The sequence below is a fragment of the Ylistrum balloti genome, unplaced genomic scaffold, assembly GCF_031769215.1.
Source record: "Ylistrum balloti isolate Yb309-2 unplaced genomic scaffold, AGI_CSIRO_Ybal_v1 Utg370078, whole genome shotgun sequence".
Taxonomy (NCBI): domain Eukaryota; kingdom Metazoa; phylum Mollusca; class Bivalvia; order Pectinida; family Pectinidae; genus Ylistrum; species Ylistrum balloti.
In genome coordinates this window covers 1,762,012-1,786,563 of record NW_026782116.1, presented here as the reverse complement: position 1 = coordinate 1,786,563, position 24,552 = coordinate 1,762,012, and the positions used below count along the sequence as shown (strand labels likewise).

General features: G+C 36.4%; 1 protein-coding gene across 4 annotated transcripts; it reads right to left on the bottom strand.

The window, feature by feature from the left end:
- Window positions 1-346: 346 nt before the first annotated feature.
- Window positions 347-23,598, bottom strand: LOC132549770 (protein spinster homolog 1-like). 4 transcript variants are annotated; one of them, XM_060213727.1, is made up of 13 exons: window positions 23,524-23,598; window positions 22,508-22,672; window positions 21,476-21,561; window positions 12,932-12,985; window positions 12,401-12,421; window positions 10,958-11,183; window positions 8,442-8,708; window positions 6,774-6,936; window positions 6,317-6,542; window positions 4,054-4,250; window positions 3,688-3,772; window positions 2,759-2,944; window positions 347-1,766 (listed from the first exon to the last, which is right to left on the bottom strand). In XM_060213727.1, the coding sequence occupies exons 3-13, from the start codon at window positions 21,531-21,533 to the stop codon at window positions 1,624-1,626; spliced, it is 1,626 nt and encodes a 541-aa protein (XP_060069710.1). In that variant the 5' UTR covers window positions 21,534-21,561; window positions 22,508-22,672; window positions 23,524-23,598; the 3' UTR covers window positions 347-1,623. The 4 variants fall into 4 exon arrangements, with proteins under 4 accessions (XP_060069710.1, XP_060069711.1, XP_060069712.1 ...); XM_060213728.1 differs by having other exon boundaries at window positions 23,574-23,597; XM_060213729.1 differs by lacking the exon at window positions 12,401-12,421.
- Between the last annotated feature and the right edge of the window lie 954 nt (window positions 23,599-24,552).

Genomic DNA, 24,552 nt, shown 5'->3' with positions numbered 1-24,552 from the left:
TTGAAGTAACAAATATCTAGTAATGTTAAATCTGTCAGCAGATTAAGAGTATATTGTACCACTATATGTTAACATCATGTCTTATGTATTTTTATGTTATGGTCGCTGTAGGTCAAGGTTAAAGGGTCAAAGGTTGCATTTGATCACTTTTGGAAATATTAATATTTAAGCAGTGAATTAAGGCTGATTTGGAAAGATACACTCTTTCCCAATCAAGAGGTAGGAGGCAATATATATGTGAACCCCTGCCATTTATATGGTAAAATATTGTTTTTTCTAACACTTATAAAAAACGTTGAAGACATATCTATGAAGATATATCACAATACTTTATTCAACACATCACAATATATCTTCTTCATCACTCTATATAATAGTTATATATATATCACTTATGTTACAATATTCAAAAATAAATGCATTCTTCAACAAGTCAAATGTAGAGAGTATAAGTCTCTGTTAGTGAGACAAAATACAACAGGTCAGAGATCATACACTTATTATCATTGGTACTCCATAGTAACCACGAGCAAAACAAATGGTTACCAATGGCAACCAATATATTGTCATTGGTACCCACTACATTATATATGGGGATCAGATTACCCATTGGCTGCCAATAGGAACCAGTAGATCAAGTGTGTAAGGTACCCACTACATTTGGTCAGGAGATCAGGTTACCAATAGTTACCAGGATATCACCAGTACCCAATGGTAACCCAGTAGATCATGGTAACATACAATACTATTTCATGGCCACTGAGGAACGCAGTAGATCAGAGTGCTCCCTGGCAACCAATAGTGCAGGATTACAACAAGGTAACCAATGGTTATACAACAATGTAACCAAACTATAAAGAAAACTGGGTCACTAGTGATATTGTCAATAATCCAATATCTCAATTACATATAATTGACTTTATTTGGAATGAAATTCTGAAGAGTGGATTTTATTGTGAAATATTGTTTTCTAATTTCTAAGGTATACTTGGAATTTGGTAAATATTCAAGAAACACAGAATAAAAAGTCCTTCACATAACTCTTCAAAGTATACTATGAAGATATTTCTTACTAAAAGGATTATACAAAGATCTATCACAGACCTCTTCTTCTACCTCACCATTCTTTTAAAGCAATGATAGCATCTCTCAAGACTCGATAGGTTTTTTTCAAAATCTTACTGACAGAACTCATTCTTTCTTCAATCACTGCTTCCTTACAATAATACATATACACAGATACTTTCACCATTCATAACAGCATAATGCAAATTTACTTTCATCAATATTTGAATTACATATTTACTGTGGCAAATATTTCTACTTGGTTGACAAATTCAACAAAACAAAAACATTGGTGACATCAGCAATATATAAATAATGTGAGACAAAGTCCCTACATGTTACAACAAATGTAACACATGGATACATCAACTTCATTCACCACATATAAAATTTGTAATCCATACAAAACAACACTCATGGGAAGACAAGTCAGACAAATGTTTTCTTATATTTCTGGTCTGCTATCAGACTTCAATAATACATATCACAGTACTTTGACTCTGTTGATACAATGTAAATGATATAGTATTCAAGGAGGCTGACAAATATGATGGCTTCCTATTTTTGCTCTCCGCTTGATGACATCTCATGATAGTTGCTGCTTTGGGCACGTTTCTGGTCACGCTTGACCACAAAGAAAACCAAAATGTAGACCAGAGCTCCATAAATGTAAGGTCCAGGGTACAGAATGTACAGTGTGGCTGGAATAAGACAGAGGGTTAAAGGTCAAATACACCATGGAAGAGATCACTATATTAATGTATAACACAAAATCACTGTCATACAGCTCAAGGTCAAAAGTACAACATCTTAATCTATAGGTCAAGGTAATAGGTACAATATCGAAAGGTACAGGTCAAAGGTCACAAGTCCAATATCTTAATCTACACATCAAGGTCACAGGTACAACATCTTAATCTACAGCTCAAGGTCACAAGTCCAACATCTTAATCTACAGGTCAAGGTCACAAGTACAACATCTTAATCTACAGGTCAAAGGTCACAAGTCCAATTTCTTAATCTACAGGTCAAGGTCACAAGTACAATATCAAAAGTTACAGGTCAAAGGTCACAAGTCCAACGTCTTCATCTACATGGCAGGTCACATCACTTCACCACTCACCTGGTATTAAACATTCATCAAAAATGCAATCGCTGTTGATCACAAATACATTGACACATATACTACTGGCATTTAAAGTGTGCCTATCCAATCAATTTCAACATATTTCCACAACAAATGTAAGCTTCTAACACCCAGCACTAAACAGTTGCAGTTATGACCTGGATTAGAGGTAAACATCATTTCTTCTTCTTTTTCTTTTTTCTCAAAATGTGTTGGGCAATGACTTAGAAACACCTTTCCAACATATACCATACTTCTCAGACTTTTGGTTTACTAGAAGAAACCTTTTATAGTTTGACAAATTTGACCCTGTGACTATTATGAATATGGTTCAAGGTAATTTCTTCTTGCAAACTTTGTCAAGATTCATACTTGAATCTTGAATATAGATCAAGGTCACTTCTTTTTGCAAACTTTGTTGAATTTCCTCCCTTAGACCTACCAGTCAGATATGCTTCTGGGCCTTTTGGTTGGTAAAAAGAGGTTGTTTACAGGTTTGAATGAATTTAACTACTGACTCATACTCTTCCAGCCTCAGATTCTTAGGCAACTGACTGAAATACATACCTCTCCAAGCCTGTATCTTGGAGTAATCGTGAGACTCAAATGCTTCCCGTATACTGGGTATGAGTAATTGCACATTTCCTCCAATGTTTGTGATAATGAACAGGTAGAGGGCAACACCTGTGGTCCTGATGTCCACAGGCATCAGCTCCACGATTACAGCTAACGTGATTCCGATCCACATCTCACCTATAAAGGTCAAGTCATATGAACATATAAAGGAAACAAATATTCAGCACCATCAGTAGAAAACATAAAGAATCAGACAAGTTACAATCAAATACTATATCATTGTCCTGTAATAAGCCCACCAATATCTATTGCTGTTTAGAAGGAATTACAATCAAATACTATTTCATTGTCCTGTAACAAGCCCATCAATATATATTGCTGTTTTTCACCTGTAAAAAGCCCACCAATATCTATTGCGTTTTAGCAGAATTACCAACAAATACTATTTCACTGTCCTGTAATAAGCCCACCAATATATGTTGCTGTTTTTCTACTGTAATAAGCCCGCCAATATATATTGCTGTTTAATAGAATTACAATAAAATACTATTTCACTGTTCTGTAATAAGCCCACCCATATCTTTTGCTGTGCAGTATAATTACTAACAAATAATATATTTCATTGTCCTATAATAAGCCCATCAATGTCTATCGCTGTTTAGTAGAATTACAATCAAATACTATTTCACTGTCCTGCCCAGCCCAGCTTAAGTTTGTATCACATTGGCCCTCTGAACCTTTTGTTCAGTGAATAAGGTACAATGAAGCATGAAAAACCACTAAGTGTAACATTTCAGACAGTTTTCAGCTGACAAATATGATATAACAGTATGTTTACATACCAAGACGTTTACCAAAGCTATGGTTAAAGATACTTTAGTAATTATTGCATGATTCTAAAACTTTGATAGATAATTTACCAAACAAATATGTAGGTATCTGGAAGGCAAAAGCAGCTGGAGGGTCAAAGAAAAGGGTACCGGCAGCAAAAGGTGATGCTACAATCTAAAATAGAACAGAAATAGGATTATCATACCTCATCAAATAATACACTTCCACTTTTAATTGTATTTCAACATTTGATAGCATAACTATTACACTGGTTTACAACTAGAATGAATTCCAGACCCAATCTTTTGGGGTTCTCACTGAAGTGGTACCAAATTTTCTAGTCCTACATGTCAGCCATTGACTGTTCTTAATTCTTTTATATCATTCAACAATTCACAGACAATACTTGTCTTGGTAAATATCATTATATCTTCCTATTAACAACACATTCTTACCAAGCTGACGAATATAATTAATATTCGTCCATACAATCCTCGTTTCTTGACAACTCGATCAGCAATAAACCCGCCCACAAGCACACTAAGACTACCACCAACAAGTGGTATCCATGACATCCAGGTGCCAATCTGTTCTGTAGTCTGACCAATCAGTGTGAAGTATCTCTGTGTACTATAGGCAAACACATATCCAGCTGAAATAAAGTAATCATCAAAGATGCATAAGCAAATGATATTTTGATATAACACCGTTATACAATAACTACAAGTAAGTGCCATATTTGTTTTGTTCAAGGAGAAGAGGGTGGGCCAGTCCTAATCCCTGACTCAAAGCAGGGAGACAGGAATATTACAAGACAATTTCATCTCTGCAAAATGTTCATATCAGACATAGGCTTATTACAAAATGAATGAGCATGGCAATAAGCTCCTGTTAGTAATAAGTGTATACATGAATAAGTTCAAGTCATAAACCAAAGAAATTCCATTGTCCTGTGATACCTCAACTCCCTGACTATGAGTCAGAGGTAATGTGTTGGCCCTCTAAGGCCTGTGATAAGCCCTCCACTGACTCTGAATCAGAGGTAAAGTGTTGGCCCTCCGAGGCCTGTGATAAGCCCTCTCCTGGTTGTAAGTCAGAGGTAATGTGTTGGCCCTCTGAGGCCTGTGATAAGCCCTCCACTGACTCTGAATCAGAGGCAAAGTGTTCACCCTCTGAGGCCTGTGATAAGCCCTCCACTGACTCTGAATCAGAGGCAAAGTGTTCACCCTCTGAGGCCTGTGATAAGCCCTCCACTGACTCTGAATCAGAGGCAAAGTGTTGGCCCTCCGAGGCCTGTGATAAGCCCTCCACTGACTCTGAATCAGAGGTAAAGTGTAAGGCCTGTGATAAGCCCTCCACTGACTCTGAGAGTGTTCACCTCTCCTGTAACTGTCAGAGGCAAAGTGTTCACCCTCTGAGGCCTGTGATAAGCCCTCCACTGACTCTGAATCAGAGGCAAAGTGTTGGCCCTGGGGTTTGTGAAAAGCCCTCCCTTTGGTTTTATTATACCAGTAAACAGTGCTTTTAATATGAAGAAATGAATATTAATATTAAATATCTGGTATTATATTCTCCACTCTCTTCTACTAGTACTGTATAGTTGTTAACTTTCGAGAAGCTAATATTTCACAGATGCCCCAAGTTGGTCAAGTTCGCTGGTATTAAATTTCAAATATGTCTACACATTGGTACTATGATTTTGATTCACTGTAAAAAATTTCACACTATATTTATAGACCGTGAATAAAGCATAATTAAAATCGCTGAATATCACAGTATGAGAGGGATTAGCATTATTTCCCCTTTCACTTTTGTGCACCGTCTCTCTAGCCCCAGGTGACAATCACACCCATGACCTACATACAGTATATTATTGCTGACCCAAAATCTTTAACTATTATTGAGGGAAAACCATGTAAGTAAGTTAATAATTGACTTATAACAATATTTCATTAATTCAAAAACCTTCCCAAGACATTTTTGTATCAAGAGGTCCAATGGGCTTTATTCATATTCCAAACTTTATACCTTCCCTATCCAGCTTGCTACTGCAGCTGGCCAAATATCATGATTTCATGATCTCAAGATTAATCAGAACACATTTGACCCAAGTCTATAATGCTGAAATTATGTCAAGGAGCCTTTTATCTGAACAACTTTGAATGACCTTGATTCACTCATGCTTTAAAGCTTACATAACCCTGTATCTGTGCCTATAAAATCATTAATTTTTGTCAGACCTAAGTTCTGTGGTTTATCAAAAATATACACTTTCACTGACACTTGATTTTGTGGATAAATTTTGCTCACGAAATCCAGTAATAATATAATCAATGTGAATAATGTTGTGAACACAAAAATTTGTGGATTTAAAGTACCCATGAAAATGTAAATAAATCCCCCACAAAAATTGATCATTTTACAGTAGCTATCTACAATAATTGTTATTATTACATTCCTAATGGCCTGTCAACACATAAAAGGTTATAACGGCCATCAACCAGTGAAAGGCACGGCGATCCAAATGAAAATAACATAAAATGAACTAAAAGGTCAACAAGATATGTTGATTAAATAAGATAACATGGGCACAATTGCAAGGCATGGTCATACTTGCTCTTTGAAAGATAAAATAAAAAGAATTTAAACACTTTCAACTCAAAGATTTAGGATATAGACAATTAGTTTTAACGAGTGACCTCCAAATGCTCTACTCACCAGCATTTCTGATAGACCCTGCTAAGCAGATCAGAATTACAGATGGACTTATGAAATATCGTCCAAGTTTTTTCAATTTCTCGATACCCGATAACTCTGCTACTGGAGCATTCTTATCTCCCTTTTTGGTGTCTCGTTTCCTTTCAGGCTCTTTCAGAAATATGAATATAATGATAGCAAGGAGTATTCCTGGAGCTCCAGACAAAAAGAATGACCATCTCCATCCCTTTGAAGAACCATAAAAGATATCAAATTAAACATTGTTATTATAATCTCTTATAATGCTGAATTTTAATTAGAAATTATTTCAATCTGAGGGTGATTTTATTCAATTAATGCTCTAATTCATACAGCGTTCTCACTTGAGTGTTATATTTTGTGACTTTTATTCCCGAATCTTGATTTGGGAGATTATTCTGGTGTATGTACAATCAGTAAAGACACTTATCACTCTCACCTGGCCATTAATGTCAGCAAGTGTAATAAAGTTGCCAAAAGCATAAGCAAGACTATATCCCATATAGATGCCCCAGTTGTAGATACCGATTGCCAGCCCTCGTGTCTCTGTTGTGAAGTAGTCTGTTATTATGGAGGCTGCAAAAGGAGTACATCCTGCTTCTCTGAAATATTTAAAAAATGTCACATGTTCATTCTACAACTGATAAAATGTAGCATGTTCACTCTACAACTGATAAAATGTCACATGTACATTCTACAACTGTTAAAATGTCACATGTACATTCTACAACTGATAAAATGTCACATGTTCATTCTACAACTAATAAAATGTCACATGTTCACTCTACACCTGTTAAAATGTCACATGTTTACTCTACAACTGTTAAAATGTCACATGTTTACTCTACAACTGTTAAAATGTCACATGTTCACTCTACAACTGTTAAAATGTCACATGTTCACTCTACAACTGTTAAAATGTCACATGTTTACTCTACAACTGTTAAAATGTCACATGTTCACTGTACAATTGTTAATATTTCACATCTATTTCTCTGACATCGTCTCATCCTATATAAGATATCCTTTGAATATAACTTTGCTACATTTTATGATACCATGATATCAGTTTTCCTCATGCATCCTCATTATAATGGACATTTCCTCATGCTTATTGTACCCTTTCATACAACATTCCCAAGACCCTCTACTCCTTCACACAACTTCCTCGAGCCCCTGTGCAAACCAAGAGCCTATTTACATAACCTTACCAAGCCCTAGAGAACCAATTCACACAACCTACTACAGCCCCTGAGAACCCATTCACACAAAACACTACAGCCCCTTCAGAACCCATTCACACAACCTAATACAGCCCCTGAGAATCCATTCACACAACCTACTATAGCCCCCTCAGAACCCATTCACACAACCTACTACAGCCCCTGAGAACCCTTTCACACAACCTACTACAGCCCCCTGAGAACCCATTCAAACAACCTACTACAGCTCCTGAGAATCCATTCACACAACCTACTACAGCCCCTGAGAACCCATTCACACAACCTACTACAGCTCCTGAGAATCATTCACACAACCTACTACAGCCCCCGAGAATCCATTCACACAACCTAATACAGCCCCCGAGAATCCATTCACACAACTTACTACAGCCCCATCAAAACCCATTCACACAACCTAATACAGCCCCTGAGAATCCATTCACACAACCTACTACAGCCCCCGAGAATCCATTCACACAACCTACTACAGCCCCATCAAAACCCATTCATACAACCTAATACAGCCCCTAAGAATCCATTCACACAACCTACTACAGCCCCCGAGAATCCATTCACACAACCTACTACAGCCCCCGAGAATCCATTCACACAACCTACTACAGCCCCCGAGAATCAATTCACACAACCTACTACAGCCCCCACAGAACCCATTCACACAACCTACTACAGCCCCTGAGAATCCATTCACACAACCTACTACAGTCCCCGAGAATCAATTCACACAACCCACTACAGCCCCCTCAGAACCCATTCACACAACCTACTAGTCCCCGAGAATCAATTCACACAACCTACTACAGCCCCCGAGAATCCATTCACACAACCTACTACAGCCCCCGAGAACCTTTTAAAATATTACCTACCCTAATCCTTGACCAAAGCGGAGAATAGCCAACTGCCAGTAGTCTTGTACGAAGCCCATGAGTAACGTCATCAAAGACCAAAACATACAACATATGGCCAGTAGATTCTTTCTGTTATACTTGTCAGCCAAGAAGCCAACAAGTATCCCTGAGAAGGTGAAGACAACAATGAAGACGGGACCAGCAATGATCTGGTACAACAGTCCCTGGCCATTATAGTTCCATTCACACACCACACTGCCATTGTTGTTCATGGTTGATGTACAGCTTTAACACAAAAGGTAACACTGTAATATTAAATGGTTTCTTACCAAATGCCTCTAGCTTTAATTTTTGCCATATCACCATAAGATTCATACAACAATAAAACAACATAGGAATTAACAAGAAGCTAGATGGGGTAATCGCTTTTATTCATGGTCAGTGGGTGTAATTGTTTATTCTGTTCATGATTAAGAGGAGTAGTTAATGTTTCTTTTGTGGGCGAGGAAAGGTAATTGTCATTTCTGTAGGGGGTTAGAAGAAGTAACTGTAATTATTTCAACTGAGGTCAGGAGGTGTAGTTGCTGTTTCTGTTCATGGGTCAAGAGAGATTCGGCAAAGGATAGTAGTCATTTCTGTTTGGAAGTGTACTTATTGTGGCACTTCTCGCTTCTGCTGGTAATTACACGAGGTAGTTGTTGTTTTGATTGGGGATTACTAGGGGTAGTTGTTGTTTCTGTTAGGGATTACTAGGACAGTTGTTGTTTCTGTTGGGGATTACTAGGGGTAGTTGTTGTTTCTGTTGGGGATTACTAGGGGTAGTTGTTTCTGTTGGGGATTACTAGGGGTAGTTGTTATTTCTGTTGGGGATTACTAGGGGTAGCTGTCGTTTCTGTTGGGGATTACTAGGGGTAGTTGTTTCTGTTGGGGATTACTAGGGGTAGTTGTTATTTCTGTTGGGGATTACTAGGGGTAGCTGTTGTTTCTGTTGGGGATTACTAGGGGTAGTTGTTTCTGTTGGGGATTACTAGGGGTAGTTGTTGATTCTGTTGGGGCTTACTAGGGGTAGCTGTTGTATCTGTTGGGGATTACTAGGGGTACTTTTTGTATCTGTTGGGGATTACTAGGGGTAGTTGATGTTTCTGTTAGGGCTTACTAGGGGTAGTTGTTGTTTCTGTTGGGATTTACTAGGGGTAGCTGTTGTTTCTGTTGGGGATTACTAGGGGTAGCTGTTGTTTCTGTTGGGGATTACTAGGGGTAGTTGTTTCTGTTGGGGATTACTAGGGGTAGTTGTTGATTCTGTTGGGGCTTACTAGGGGTAGCTGTTGTATCTGTTGGGGATTACTAGGGGTACTTTTTGTATCTGTTGGGGATTACTAGGGGTAGTTGATGTTTCTGTTAGGGCTTACTAGGGGTAGTTGTTGTTTCTGTTGGGGCTTACTAGGGGTAGCTGTTGTTTCTGTTGGGGACTTCAAAAGGTAGTTGTTTCTGTTGGGGCTTACTAGGGGTAGTGGTTGTTTCTGTTGGGGATTACAAGGGGTAGTTGTTGTATCTGTTGGGGATTACTAGGGACAGTTGTTGTTTCTGTTGGGGATTACTAGGAGTAGTTGTTGTTTCTGTTGGGGATTACTAGGGGTAGTTGTTGTATCTGTTGGGGATTACTAGGGGTAGCTGTTGTTTCTGTTGGGGACTACAAGGGACAGTTGTTGTTTCTGTTGGGGACTACAAGGGACAGTTGTTGTTTCTGTTGGGGATTACTAGGGACAGTTGTTGTTTCTGTTGGGGATTACTAGGGGTAGCTGTTGTATCTGTTGGGGATTACTAGGGGTAGCTGTTGTTTCTGTTGGGGACTACAAGGGACAGTTGTTGTTTCTGTTGGGGACTACAAGGGACAGTTGTTGTTCTGTTGGGGATTACTAGGGACAGTTGTTGTTTCTGATGGGGATTACTAGGGGTAGCTGTTGTTTCTGTTGGGGACTACAAGGGACAGTTGTTGTTTCTGTTGGGGACTACAAGGGACAGTTGTTGTTTCTGTTGGGGACTACAAGGGGTAGTTGTTGTATCTGTATGGGATTACTAGGGGTAGTTGTTGTATCTGTATGGGATTACTAGGGGTAGTTGTTGTTTCTGTTGGGGATTACTAGGGGTAGTTGTTGTATCTGTTGGGGATTACTAGGGACAGTTGTTGTTTCTGTTGGGGATTACTAGGAGTAGTTGTTGTTTCTGTTGGGGATTACTAGGGGTAGTTGTTGTATCTGTTGGGGATTACTAGGGGTAGCTGTTGTTTCTGTTGGGGACTACAAGGGACAGTTGTTGTTTCTGTTGGGGACTACAAGGGACAGTTGTTGTTTCTGTTGGGGATTACTAGGGGTAGTTGTTGTTTCTGTTGGGGATTACTAGGGGTAGTTGTTGTTTCTATTTTAGGTTTTTAAAAGCAGCTGATTAGTATGTATCTGTTTAGACAGGAGGTTGAATGACTTGAAGTAACCTTTCTACTATATATTATCATGGCACACATATAACAGGATGCTTACTTTGATTGAGATTGAATGTTCTCACACTTAATACCATGAACTTCTGCTTTGGTGAAGCTGGAGTTAATCATACAGCCTTTGTCTCCATATTGAATATCCTGAGCAATGGACTTGTTAGTGATGGCAAGCATGAAACGGTCCAGCTGGTTCAACAGGAAAGCTAGTAACAGCAGCACTAGTACAAACACCTTGTAAGGTGTTATTGTTGTCCACCAACCTTCATTTGCTGGATAAAAAAAAAATATAAAAATCTCACATATTATGTTCCCTTCATTAACCACATAACCCATACCCAGCCAAACATTCATGTGTTTTAGACATTTACAACAGGAGAAGAATAACCTATGTATGTAACACTAGCCTATCTCATAAAATAAGTTGATAAGGTTTCACTGGCAGTGTTGTATGTTTAAAAATGATTAATTATAAATTTTGTAGCCAAAGAAGGAAAGGAAAACACTTTCATGTTCTGTTGTTTTTACCAGACTGGACGACATACTACCACATAAGTATCAATTAAATTAACATTAGACGTTCTGCTAAGAAAATCTTCTTGACATTAACTGTATGCTGAATACTAAAGTGCATTTATAACAAGAGGCCTAAGGGGCCTTAACAGTCTTCTGACTGTAAAGACTGATAAAAGATGTCATAGCATTAGTGGTAGGATGAACAAATATTAATGATCAAAGCCATTCTGAACATTTTAGCAATTATGGTAAAAACACTTCTCACAAAACTTCAGCTGTGCATCTTGAAAAGATTTAATGAGTGTTTCAAGATGTCAGCCCAGGTGGCTATATTGGACATGTACAAACCAGATATATAACTGCACTTGGTCAGGACCATCTCAGGATCATTTCAATACTGGGCTATATCTCACAGGATGAACTTGAGTAAAGTTTGTAATAGGTTCTAAACAGCTTTTTAAAAAGTTTTAATTCAGGAAAATTATGATAGCCCATTGTGCTACAAAATAACCACCACGATTGCTGTGTTAAAAGTTTAAGTGGGGAAAAATAACAACTTTTGGTCAAGATCATCTAAAAATTAATTCTGGCAATAATGAGCTGAATCCCTCTGATGAAACAAAGTAAGAAATTAAAAATGTGAAAAGTTAGTACATGGCAAGTAGCAGACAGCACATGGTGACAGACAAAACATATTGGTTATAGGTCCATTCTGAGCCTTTTTCAGATGACCTTAAGAAAAATCAAAAGCAAGCACATTGAATGGAAGCAGCCAAATGGAACATAAGATGTTATGCAAAAACCAATCTTTGGTTTATACTAAGAGTGACATTGACTGTTGAATTGCATTTGCCCCCACAGAAAAATTAGAGATATTAAAGCTTAAACATTTGATTAAAACAGCCTACAATTTATCAAATCATTACATTGAATTAAAGCATGATACAACATGAACATTCATGCAAGAAATTACCATTTATAAATAAAGACGGGTCTGCAAAAAAACTTAAACCATAAAATTCTGACGAAAGTCAAATCAAAACATGACCTTCAGATTATCATTACAAAACCTTATATCAAATTACAGTTCTATAAATCTAAAGCCTGAAAAATACATTATCAGTAAAACATTATCACAGTATGATGGAATGACAGAAAAGGATAAAAGTATATACCCCAAACATGAAATGGCAGTGACATCAAAAAATGTCCTAATTGCTTTCACAGCTTCGTAGTTGGACTCCATCAGACCAACCATGCTATCAATCAACCGGACACTAATTTTGAGTGAAATGAATTAGTAAAGAATCTTCTCCAAAAGCTTCTATTAAAAACTACACTCAAACAGACATATTGGTAAACTGATGTTTCCTAATGTCAACATTTGACAAGTACATGTATTAAATAAAAATTACATAAGGTTAATCGGTACTTATATACCAGGTATTACAAATGTGTTATTTATGTATATTAAAATCACTATATCTTGGGGATAAATATTTACCTTCTTCATCTTTTGCTGCTGCAGCCATTTCCTGCTCAGCCTGTTCCTCTTCGTCTGAAAAATTTGTATATCCATTTCTTTTCATTTCAACCATCACGATTTATGTCAGTGGTTGTAGTTGCAGATTTACGTCCACAAGAAATATTACAGCCACATGACTAGATGTGGTTATAAATAATACACATACTGTGTGGAGAGATCACCAGTGCAAAGATTTATCAGCTTCTGAAATATCTATAATCCGACATATCCATATCAAATAAGTTTATCACACAGCCTACATATACACAGCAGCTTGGCTGTACTTAGGACTTCTATATACAGTATCATAAAACAACAATATGTGTGAAATAATGAAAATGTGTTTATTATGACAGGTCCTACAGTCCTTATTACTTGTATTACTAGAACACTGACAGGTCAGAATAGCCCCCACAATGTTACTGACCAAATGATGACCTTGATTATAGTGACTATAGATATACAAATTTTTCCTTGATTTTTTTTTCTTTACACAATGAGGACATGATCTCACTGTTAAGGACATTGTAAGACAAAGTTAGTGTCTAATCTCACTGTTAAGGACATAGTAATACAAAGTTAGTGTCTGATTTCACTGTAAAGGACATAGTAATACAAAGTTAGTGTCTGATTTCACTGTAAAGGACATAGTAATACAAAGTTAATGTCAGATCTCACTGTAAAGGGCATTGTAATACAAAGTTAATGTCAGATCTCACTGTAAAGGACATTGTAATACAAAGTTAATGTCAGATCTCACTGTAAAGGACATTGTAATACAAAGTTAATGTCAGATCTCACTGTAAAGGACATTGTAATACAAAGTTAATGTCAGATCCCACTGTAAAGGACATTGTAATACAAAGTTAATGTCAGATCTCACTGTAAAGGACATTGTAATACAAAGTTAGTGTCTGATCTCACTGTTAAGGACATTGTAATACAAAAGTAAGTGTGTGGTCTCACTGTGCAGGACATTGCAATATAAAGTTAGTGTCTTATCTCACTATTAAGGACATTGTAATACAAAGTTAGAGTCTGATCTCACTGTTAAGGACATTGTTATACAAAAGTTACTAAGAGCTATGTCCTATATCTTTACACCTGAAAACACCTGTTATATCAGACAAAGATAACAGAGTATTGCTTTCCTTGATTTTGACATAGGTCAGCTGTAGTATGCTTTCATTCTCTGGGACATCAAATGTGGAGATGCTTGATGAAAATTTTCACATATCTGCATTTATTACTTAAAAACATATTTATACATGATATCTGTACACGATATTTAAACTGTACATCTAAGGATGTCTGTACACAATATTTAAACTGTACATTAAAGGATGACCAAATGATGATGATCATAGTGACTATAGATATACAAATTTTTCCTTGATATTTTTTACACAATGAGGAGGTGATCCCACTGTTCAGGACATTGTAATATAAAGTAAGTGTGTGGTCTCACTGTTAAGGACATTGTAATACAAAAGTGTCTGGTCTCACTGTTCAGGACATTGTAATACAAAGTTAGTGTGTGGTCTCACTGTTAAGAACATTGTAATACAAAAGTGTCTGGTCTCACTGTTCAGGACATTGTAATACAAAGTTAGTGTGTGGTCTCACTGTTAAGAACATTGTAATACATAGTTAGTTTCAGATCTCACTGTTAAGGACATTGTTATACAAAAGTTACTAAGAGCTATGTCCTATATCTTTACACCTGAGAACACCTGTTACATCAGAAAAAGATAACAGAGTATGCTTTCATTCTCTGGGACATCAAACGTGGAGATGCTTGATGAAAATTTTCACATACCTGCATTTATTACTTAAAGCATATTTATACTGCATCAAATTATGCAACTGAAACAAGTTGGAGTGAAAATAAGGGGAACTCCCGGAAGGAGGGATATGAATCATGTGATGAGTAACTTTCAACATGTTAAAACATACAAACAGAAACTGGAGACACATCCAATCAAAACAGATTATTTCTTTATGGTGGGTGAAACAAAACAAATCAATTAAAAATGAATAAATGAACAAGCAATGTTTATTTTTTCTGAAAATCATACATGTAATCAAATTAAAGACTTCATATTGAAGATATACTGCTTTTGTTTTTTATTTCTTAGTTTTCATTTGTTTTGTTTCCATATTCTAATTTAAACTAAGAGAATTTTTGGGTTTTTTTCTGCTTTTTTATAGTATATATTACAATAAAAGCTATTTGATATAGGAGTAAAAGGACAATAACTTCATTTTCACTGCCAAGTAAATTGCATCTTACAATAAAACAACACTTTCACAATCTACTTATGGTTACACAACTCTGGTGATAAACATAAATGCCTTATCAATTTTCCAGAAAAAATTCCCTATAAATTCATCGATATGCAATTATGAGAAACGAAGAAAATGTGAAAATTACAGTAGCAAGCATCTTTAGCAGTTTAAGTAAAACATTTTTTCCCTTTTAAGGAAAGTTTCTGTAATCTGATCTGGTGATAAGTTTTGATAATGACAACAAGGGATGATAAAACATCATACACAGATATTAAGTTTGAATTTACCTTAGGTATGGCTGAAGTCCTGTCGTTTATTGACCACCCGTTATCTGCACAAACAACGTAGGACTGACCAAAGGTTGGGAAGAACCACCCTTATCTCCTAAACACCACAGGCATTTATAATCTCAGGCAGTTATATACTAAAGGTACCTATATCCAATACAGTGATATTTGTGAAATTGAATTCTTTCATCCACGTGTCAAGTTTTTGTTTTTTCTTAAACTCCTGGAGCCAGACTTCCAAACCAATATACTCTATTATCATCAACAGTTGAGGAAACTGACTTTCAAGTCTTTCTGCTTTTCTTTTCATTTTTTTTCATTTTTCTTTTCTTATTCACTTATTCACTTTCAGATTAAAGAAGTTTCTACATAAAAGTAGAGAGTAAAAGTCACTTTTGTGGGATTCCCTTTTAGCCAAGTACAATGATATCAGCCTTGAGAGAGAAAAGTTGATATTTGGAGCCCCATTGTGTGAAGGACATTTTTATTACGCTTTCCTATTATATAACTGGTGCTGTTAACCACTCAAAGTCTAGAAAATAACAGGGAGGCATTGTTGGAGCTGAGAAGCTGTGATGTGGTTGTTCTTGGAGGTATTGACTTTGAAGAGGTAGGTAGTGTATAAGTTGAAAATCCGGGTCATTTTATTTTTTCTGTCTACAGCAGATTTTGCTAAAATTCTAGAAATAGACCATTGGCCTTGAGATCACCGGTGCCATAGTTTGATCCCCAGTAGAGCACCGGTGCCATAGTTTGATCCCCAGTAGAGCACCGGTGCCATAGTTTGATCCCCAGTAGAGCACCGGTGCCATAGTTTGATCCCCAGTAGAGCACCGGTGTCATAGTTTGATCCCCAGTAGAGCACCGGTGCCATAGTTTGATCCCCAGTAGAGCACCGGTGTCATAGTTTGATCCCCAGTAGAGCACCGGTGCCATAGTTTGATCCCCAGTAGAGCACCGGTGCCATAGTTTGATCCCCAGTAAGGAGTCAACGCTTTCCTATTACATATTTCTACCGTTTGCTTTCTCCTTCGGTCAGATAAACTACTAAATACTGATCATGCACTCCTTTTTTATTCCTATTTGTTCTTTATCTTATGGGAAAATATGATTTTTTTTTTCCATGGCAACAGTATCAAGAGGCTTTCCAGACAGTTGCAACTAACATTTTGAGTTTAATATTTGAAGACATTACAACTATTATACATGTTATAATTCTAGTTGAACATATACTACATCTAGATTTGATTCAAATGTTATAATAACATACCCAACAGAAATAAGATAAGAGTTTTAAAATTCATCAGAGTTACATGGATTTTATGAAGATGGTGGGCAGTGCTATGACCCCTCTGGAATCTCTCGTCAATTTCATCTTGTAAATTCTGCCACAAAACAAATCTCCAAAGCATCTATAATTACCAACCCTCTGCTAATAATTGTATGCGTAAGGATAACTTTCCTTGTCACCTGTTCCTAATGTGCTCCCAGAGGTTAGGGGAAGGTGTGGCAAAGCAATCTTTAAAAAAATAACAACCTGGGTTTTTCATTTTTCAATCAGATTATTTCATTAAGAAAAGTCCTTGATAGGTGTCTAATTATTTTCTTCTGATCATTAATTATCATGATAGTTTAACTTTTTATTGTTTAAATGTTGTTTGAACATGGATTTATACCGACTGAAAAGCAAGGGAAATAACTCTGACAACCATTAATATTTTTCATTATTACAAGTATTACCTATAGGTAACAAGAAGACTTCACTGCCAGTGACATCATTTAATTGAAGTTCTCATGAAACTGTCATTTAGCACTAAAAATGGCCCTGTCATAAAACAGCAGTGTAATCAGTATATGACCATAACCTAAATGATTTCCCTCAGTCGAAAATTAATGGGTCATGATGTGGACATGACCTAAAGGACCAGTCTCAGGGAAATTACTAGGTCAGTTTGTGGACAAGACCTAAAGGACCTCCCTCAAAGGAAAAACAAGTGGGTAGTTATGTGGACATGACCTAAAGGACCTCTCTCAAAGTGAAACTTGTGAGTCACAATGTGGACATAACCTAAAGGACCTCTCTTAGGGGAAAACTAATGGGTAGTAATATGGACATGACCTAAACAACCTCTTCCAAGTGAAAACTTGTTGGTCAATTTAGGACCAAGACTTAAAGACGACTTCTAGGGACATATTTAGTAAATCACCAACTGAGATGGCGGTCCAGCATAGCATATAATGGTAACCATCAATTAAAGTAGTGATAGTCCAAAATAGAGCTCAATGTCCAGTGTTCAGCTCACCTTGAACAATTTATGCCAAATCACACTTCTACACTATAAATAGTACATGACTACAGGAACATGACATGTAATTCACAAACCTTAATTAAAGTCTGAACACATAAATTTATCCATCAGAATCTCAGTGTTTCTAGTATTTGGTTAAAGTGATTATATCACAACTGAAATGAGGATTTTTTTTCTTTTTATTGCTCTGAAGCAAATCTCAATTATGTGCTTTGTTTTTATTGTTCACAAAAACTTATACTTCCCCTCCTCTTTAATTAGGCACTGAATACTTCTCAATTGACCTTTGACCTGAAAATGAAGGTTGCAATGACTTGCCAGTAATTTTGATACCCTGCACATCACCTGTGGACGTGAGTGATGAATACATGTTTGAAGTTTCATCAAGATATTTCTATAACTGTTCAACATTATGTCCCAGATAAAATGTCACTAACAAAATATAACTGGAAGAACCAACAGCAATGTGTCACCTTCATTCCAAGTCATTTGTTGCAATGATAAAACACTTTCAGTAATGAAAGTATACAGCCACTTTCACTGACACATCTTACTGAAAAAGTCTGCACTTAATTGACATTTGACCTTTCAACCAAGATTGCAATGATCCAATGACAGAGCACTATGTTTTGTCAATCCAATGACAGAGCACTTTGCTTTGTCATTAGATGATAAAGGTATACAGCATCTTTCATCCAAATATTTTAACACATGAAATCTATCCCCTGAATGATAAAACATTATTTGACCTTTGACATTGAGGTCACGGTCACAGAGACCAAATAGCTGTACACTGTTCATCAGACAACACATTATGATAAGAACCAGAACCAGAAGAACTGGAGTTTATAAAATATGTTTCCCTCCATACAAAGGGGAGATATAATCCAACAAAACTTGTTATAGATGAATGAGGTGATGTTTAACAGGTAATTACCATGTTTATGTTTTAAATGTCCATCATTAGTGATATAACACAGTGAGAGTTTGAATGTATTCACACACTGTAATGCATAACAGTTAATCTTAAGTACAACTTATTTGAAATGACCAACGACAACTAAGTTTTTAGCCAGCTGGTATACATGGGACCGGACGTACCTAGGCATGGTGCATCATGATCCAAGAGCAGTTCATGATTCTCCAGCGGTAGATCACATTCCTGTTCATCATTTTCACTATATGTAACAACCATAGTTTGCATGGTTATTGTAGCTGCTGAAATGTCTGACCGCACTCTAAACATTAATCACAGAATCCACCAAACTTTATAGGGAATTTGACAGGCTGATTATGTTTAAGTCGTTCTTATTGGTCAATGCTTTGTTTTATTATGACACAAGGACTAGTTACTTACACAGAAATTGAATTTATTTAAAGGAAGATTTCATACAGTTTTTATAAATATTGTAACATTATAGAAACAGATTTAGAAAGCTTGCTTAGTTTTCATATGCAGATGATGTTTCTGTTTTTCCTTGCACTTTCCTAGCACTATTTATAGTCCCCGTAATAAGTAGTGAAGCTAACAAGACAAGCTGCACTTCACTGTAGCAGTACGTGTGTACGAATAATTCCAACCCTTGAAGGTGCAGCTTCATTTCCAACTCAATCAATCACGAACTCTTTAACTGTGTGATCAGTCATACATAGTCTCATCAAGCTTTCAAATCTTATTATTCACATTTAATATGGTACACTTGTATGAAAATTTCTGCCGTTTATAACGACCATAAATGCCAGAATGAAACAGTTTAATGTTTAATCATTTTTACTGTTATCAATATGACTTCAGCTTATCATTCCCTCAATGTATTTTATATATTTTCAAATGATATTATGATAAGAAAACTTTATGTCATAAATATATCACCATGTAAATTGTTTTAAGTCTATCAATGATACATTACTAAAGTAACTTTCTTTAATTCATGAATCAATCTACGATACAAAATACATATTTACTTCTGGAACTTAAATCTAAGATATAAAATACATGTTTACTATAAAAACTCTTATCTATAAAAAGTTGGGTAGATGGGTACTAGGTCTCCCGCCTTGATTCCAGAGGGTATGCAGTGAATTGATGTGATAGGGAGAGCTAAAAACCAGGAGAATTAGTTACAACAGGCTGGAAGCAGTTTCTAGTAATTTATTAAGTATTGTCTACTGGTTTCACCCTAAAACTTGCGCTTCATCAGAACACAATATCGTAAAATTTCTTCCCTAAGGTACAAAAATTGTCAGTAGCTTTATATTACATTATGATGTGGTAATTAAACAAAACATTCCACATAAATAAATTGTCCATTGTTCTGTGATCCTTTAAATTACCTTCTATCTTTACCTCTATACACTCCCCATTAATTCCGGTCATACAACAAATGATTATGTCCGTCATGACAAATGGTCGACAATGATTTTGACTAGTAGTTCAGCGTTTTGTAATCCACATATATTGCAGAATGCAGGTACAAGAATGCATTGGTTGGTTTATTGAATTTGCTATCCAAACGGTCGTTAGGAAGTAAGTGTATAGCAGTGTTGCTGACCCCACAAGTAAACTTGATTGTAGGGTGGTACATGTTCAAAGTCGTACTAAAGGAGGTAAGGGCCTCTCACAAGTATGGCCAAATTAAAAAACTTGTCATCTATGTGTCTTTACCATACCAGTGGTGGTATTAATGCTTACATAGCTAAAACCCTCTGTTCAATGTAATCCATCAACCTTAATGTGTAGTTCATGGCCAAACCCTGTAAACCAGGGTACCACTGCTGACGTAACGTTTACTATGTCTTCTATGGGTTGGTAAAGATTTCTTTAGTGTATAAATCTTTCAAGAATACAGACTGGAATGAATCTGTTCCTTCTTCAGTCATTTTAGGGCTGGTTATGGATGGTCCTAGAGGCAAAAGAAATTTTACAATACTGATGTCCTGATGAAGCCAAAGTTTTACTAAAACTAAAAAAAGGCAAAACTGGTAGACAATACCTACGGTTATAAATTACTAGAAACCGTCTCCAGTCTGTTGGGATTGGTTCTCTGGAATTTAAAAAGATGCTCTAAGACCAATCCCTGTAAGTTTACCAGAACATTTCATTAATAAAGATTATTTAAACCACAAGATATTGTCATAAAAAAGAAATCAACACTGAAAAGTTGAAAAGAAAAGAGGCGAAAGATGAACTACATACATTCAATACAAAAATATACAGCCATGAACTACAAAAGAATCAGCCATGAACTAAAGAGTAAAAACAATAACACATATAAAACAAAACAGAACAATGCCAAGTTGTCAAAGTGAGAAAGGCTTTATTTTTAAGGATAACACAGCCAAAATTAGTAATGGTACGCATTTTTACCCTGAAATAAGACCAGGAGATACATATGGAAAATCAGGATAGGGCTTATTGCAGGGTAATGAAAAGCACTTGTAGAAAATGTCAATGATTAGTAGTAGTTGTACATGAGGTGAGACTTATTACCAGCCATGGGCTTATTGACGGAGAAATACAGTTTGCTGTAGAAATTTTGTTAGATAAGTAAGTGGACAGCTCATAAAACAAAAAGTTGTTAATTAAGTGAACTGTTAGTCAGACAGTGTGTTAGTCAATCACATCACCAATAACAAACCTTGAGGAAGGACGTCATATTTTATATGACTTCTATCTCCACGTTCTGAAGATGCCATGGCTTTGCTAGATATCTTCTTCTGCTGACTGTGGTAAAAATTATACACATTTAATGACTCATAAGACACCATCAAATAAAGCTCCTAAAGCATCTCCTTCTGCTAACATGTTTCACAATAAATAAAAAAATTGAAGGAAAACATCAAATATTAAAACATGAGTTGTGAGACTTGTTATTCTTTACAGTAAATCTGACATGTTCCATGGCTTATATAAATACAAATTGTGGACAAAGGCATTACTAACTCACTTATCAACTAAGGTTCTTACCTCTAAACAACACCAACAGAAACCTCTAAATGTACATGTGTAATAAGGGATACAGATGACCATCTTAATGTAGCTTAAGTGATAGGAAGATGATTTGAATATTGGTACAATATAAGGATTCTTTTTCTTTCCTTCAACCAGATAAAAATCACTTTGGTATTAGAATACGGTTAAATATCTCATTGCCCACCTGTGAAACTGTTACCTCATTACACATGTGTAAGACTTTTTATCTTGTTACACACTTGTTAGACTGTTATCTTGTTACACACCTGTTAAACTGTTATCTCGTTACATACCTGTGAAACTGTTATATTGTTACACACTTGTTAGACTGTTATCTTGTTACACACCTGTGAGGATGTTATATTGTTACACACCTGTGATGATGTTATATTGTTACACACCTGTGAGGATGTTATATTGTTACACACCTGTGAGGATGTTATATTTTTACACACCTGTGAGATGGTTATATTGTTACACATTGTGAGGATGTTATATTGTTACACACCTGTGAGGATGTTATATTGTTACACACCTGTGAGGATGTTTTATTGTTACACACCTGTGAGGATGTTATATTGTTACACACCTGTGAGGATGTTATATTGTTACACACCTGTGAGATGGTTATATTGTTACACACCTGTGAGATGGTTATATTGTTACACACCTGTGAGTATGTTATATTGTTACACACCTGTGAGAATGTTATATTGTTACACGTCTGCGAGACTGTTATCTCATTGCACCACTACAGTGTGGGTACAGGCTGGAGACTGGCTTAACAATGGAACACTATTTAACAAGACCCGTCTTCTTCTGATGAACTAGGGCATCCAATTTTGTTCACATCTCCTAATTCCTGTAACCAGAAGATAATTTTTCAGTTTGGGTAAGCAAATGATCATTTGTGTTTTCCTTTTTGTTCTTCTCTCCAATGGTCTATCATCTATTTGGTTTAAAATAAACAATTGCTTTTCTCAATACAAGATTAAGCCTGAAGATAAAGAAGGATGGATGACAATCAGTAAAATCTGTGAGGAAACCAAGGTCGCTAAATGTATACTAGTCTGGTCTTCATGATCTAATATGGTCATGCAGCTATTGAGAATGCCAGATGAAGGAAGTGCACAATTCTGTATCTAAAATCAGTTGCTCCAATCAAGCCACCTCTCCCATAACTATAGAAACCCAGAGGAAGAATCTGATGCTAACATTGCGAAGATGGATGAAATCTACCCAAAAACAAGCTGTAATAATTTAAAACCTTTAATTCCAAGAGAGTGGACTTTACTCCTACAACAATAGAAAAATTCGGCTGATGTTATGAAAGACAAGTCCTACCCACAAGGGTTCATAATATATCACTGCATGTGTAACCAATCCCTGTAACTGACTTACTAGTCGTACAAATAGATTAAATGCGGTGACCTATTTTATCACTAACTGTAGCTTTAACACACGTTTCACGTCTGTGAATATTTGTCCGCGACGTGTTTCTAATAGTAGGTTCATTCTTATGTCATGTGTGTTACTAGGTCCTATCTCAATTCGTCGCTGTGTAGGATGACCACGAACATAATTTCTTTGTGGACACGGAAGTCGGTTTCGTTCCTAGTTTGGTTTGAACTACCGGTTAGTTATTACATTCGCATGTTTTGCTCAGTAAATCGTGACCCAGATAAACCTGTTCATCATTAACAACATATTTACCTCTACCGCTATCTGGTATTCATATCAACATTGCTGTGCACCTTACGAACCTGCACATTTTCACGTGACAAAAACTTCACAAATTACGTAAAACACGTGAGGGTGTGTTTACGTTACATTTGGAATACATCGTGACTTTACACTGATGCCATCGTCTCGGAATGTCTCTAACATTATCTGCTTTAGGACACAGTATTTTTATCTCTGGGATACTCAACCGGAGAAAGTCCGTGCACGTGTACAGTGCCCGAGTTTCACGAATCTAATTTCATATAGAAGAGCATTACGTAAGCTTAAGAAAAACTTAAATGTAATAAAGTTTCTAAAATTGATGTAGTGTCCATAAGAACGGTTTTGTTAAAGAAAAGTTACCGGAAAGATTCGTGAAACGGGTCCGCGAGGATCGGACAATAAATAACTTTTTATCAATCTCTGGATAAGAGACATTGATAACTTTGATTCAGATTAATAATCGGAGTGTCAGTCCGTACATTTTACATGGTTTTCATATCTAAAACTATTAACACGCGATAGCAAACGAGTAAATGGTACCACGATCAGCTGTGGTGATCCGTCTCTCCCTCCGTCCCTGCATTGACAAATTTTTGCCACGGTCATCTGTATGTTTTTAAAATTATCTCACAATGTCAAGAAGTGTCACGGACTGAGATCTATCATACTTCGAGATCCATGGATATATCTCGGTCATATTGGCTTTCTTTATTCTGTAAATGACAGCTAACTCGAGTCACCTAAACGAGGGATGTTTGATATATACGAGGGCTGACTGATAAGTTGTGATCCTTGTATTTAAGCAGGGATGTCCTTTTTCAGCCCTACTATTCCCTGACTATTTAAGACTCTCTGTCCTACCCTATAGTTAGGGAAAGCGTCGGTATAACATTAAAGAACCTCCTCCTGTTGTGGGGATTTCTCTGTCCTACCCTATAGTTAGGGAAAGCATCGGTATAACATTCAAGTCCTACCCTATAGTTAGGGAAAGCATCGGTATAACATTCAAGAATCCCC

Excerpts from the sequence above, each read along its gene's own strand:
- LOC132549770 (XM_060213727.1), bottom strand. The coding sequence starts at position 21,533 with ATGGCATCTTCAGAACGTGGAGATAGAAGTCATATAAAATATGACGTC. Across the intron at positions 12,986-21,475 it reads ATATGACGTCCTTCCTCAAG|ACGAAGAGGAACAGGCTGAG; the intron begins GTTTGTTATTGG and ends CAAATTTTTCAG. Across the intron at positions 1,767-2,758 it reads CAAGATACAGGCTTGGAGAG|CCACACTGTACATTCTGTAC; the intron begins GTATGTATTTCA and ends GTCTTATTCCAG.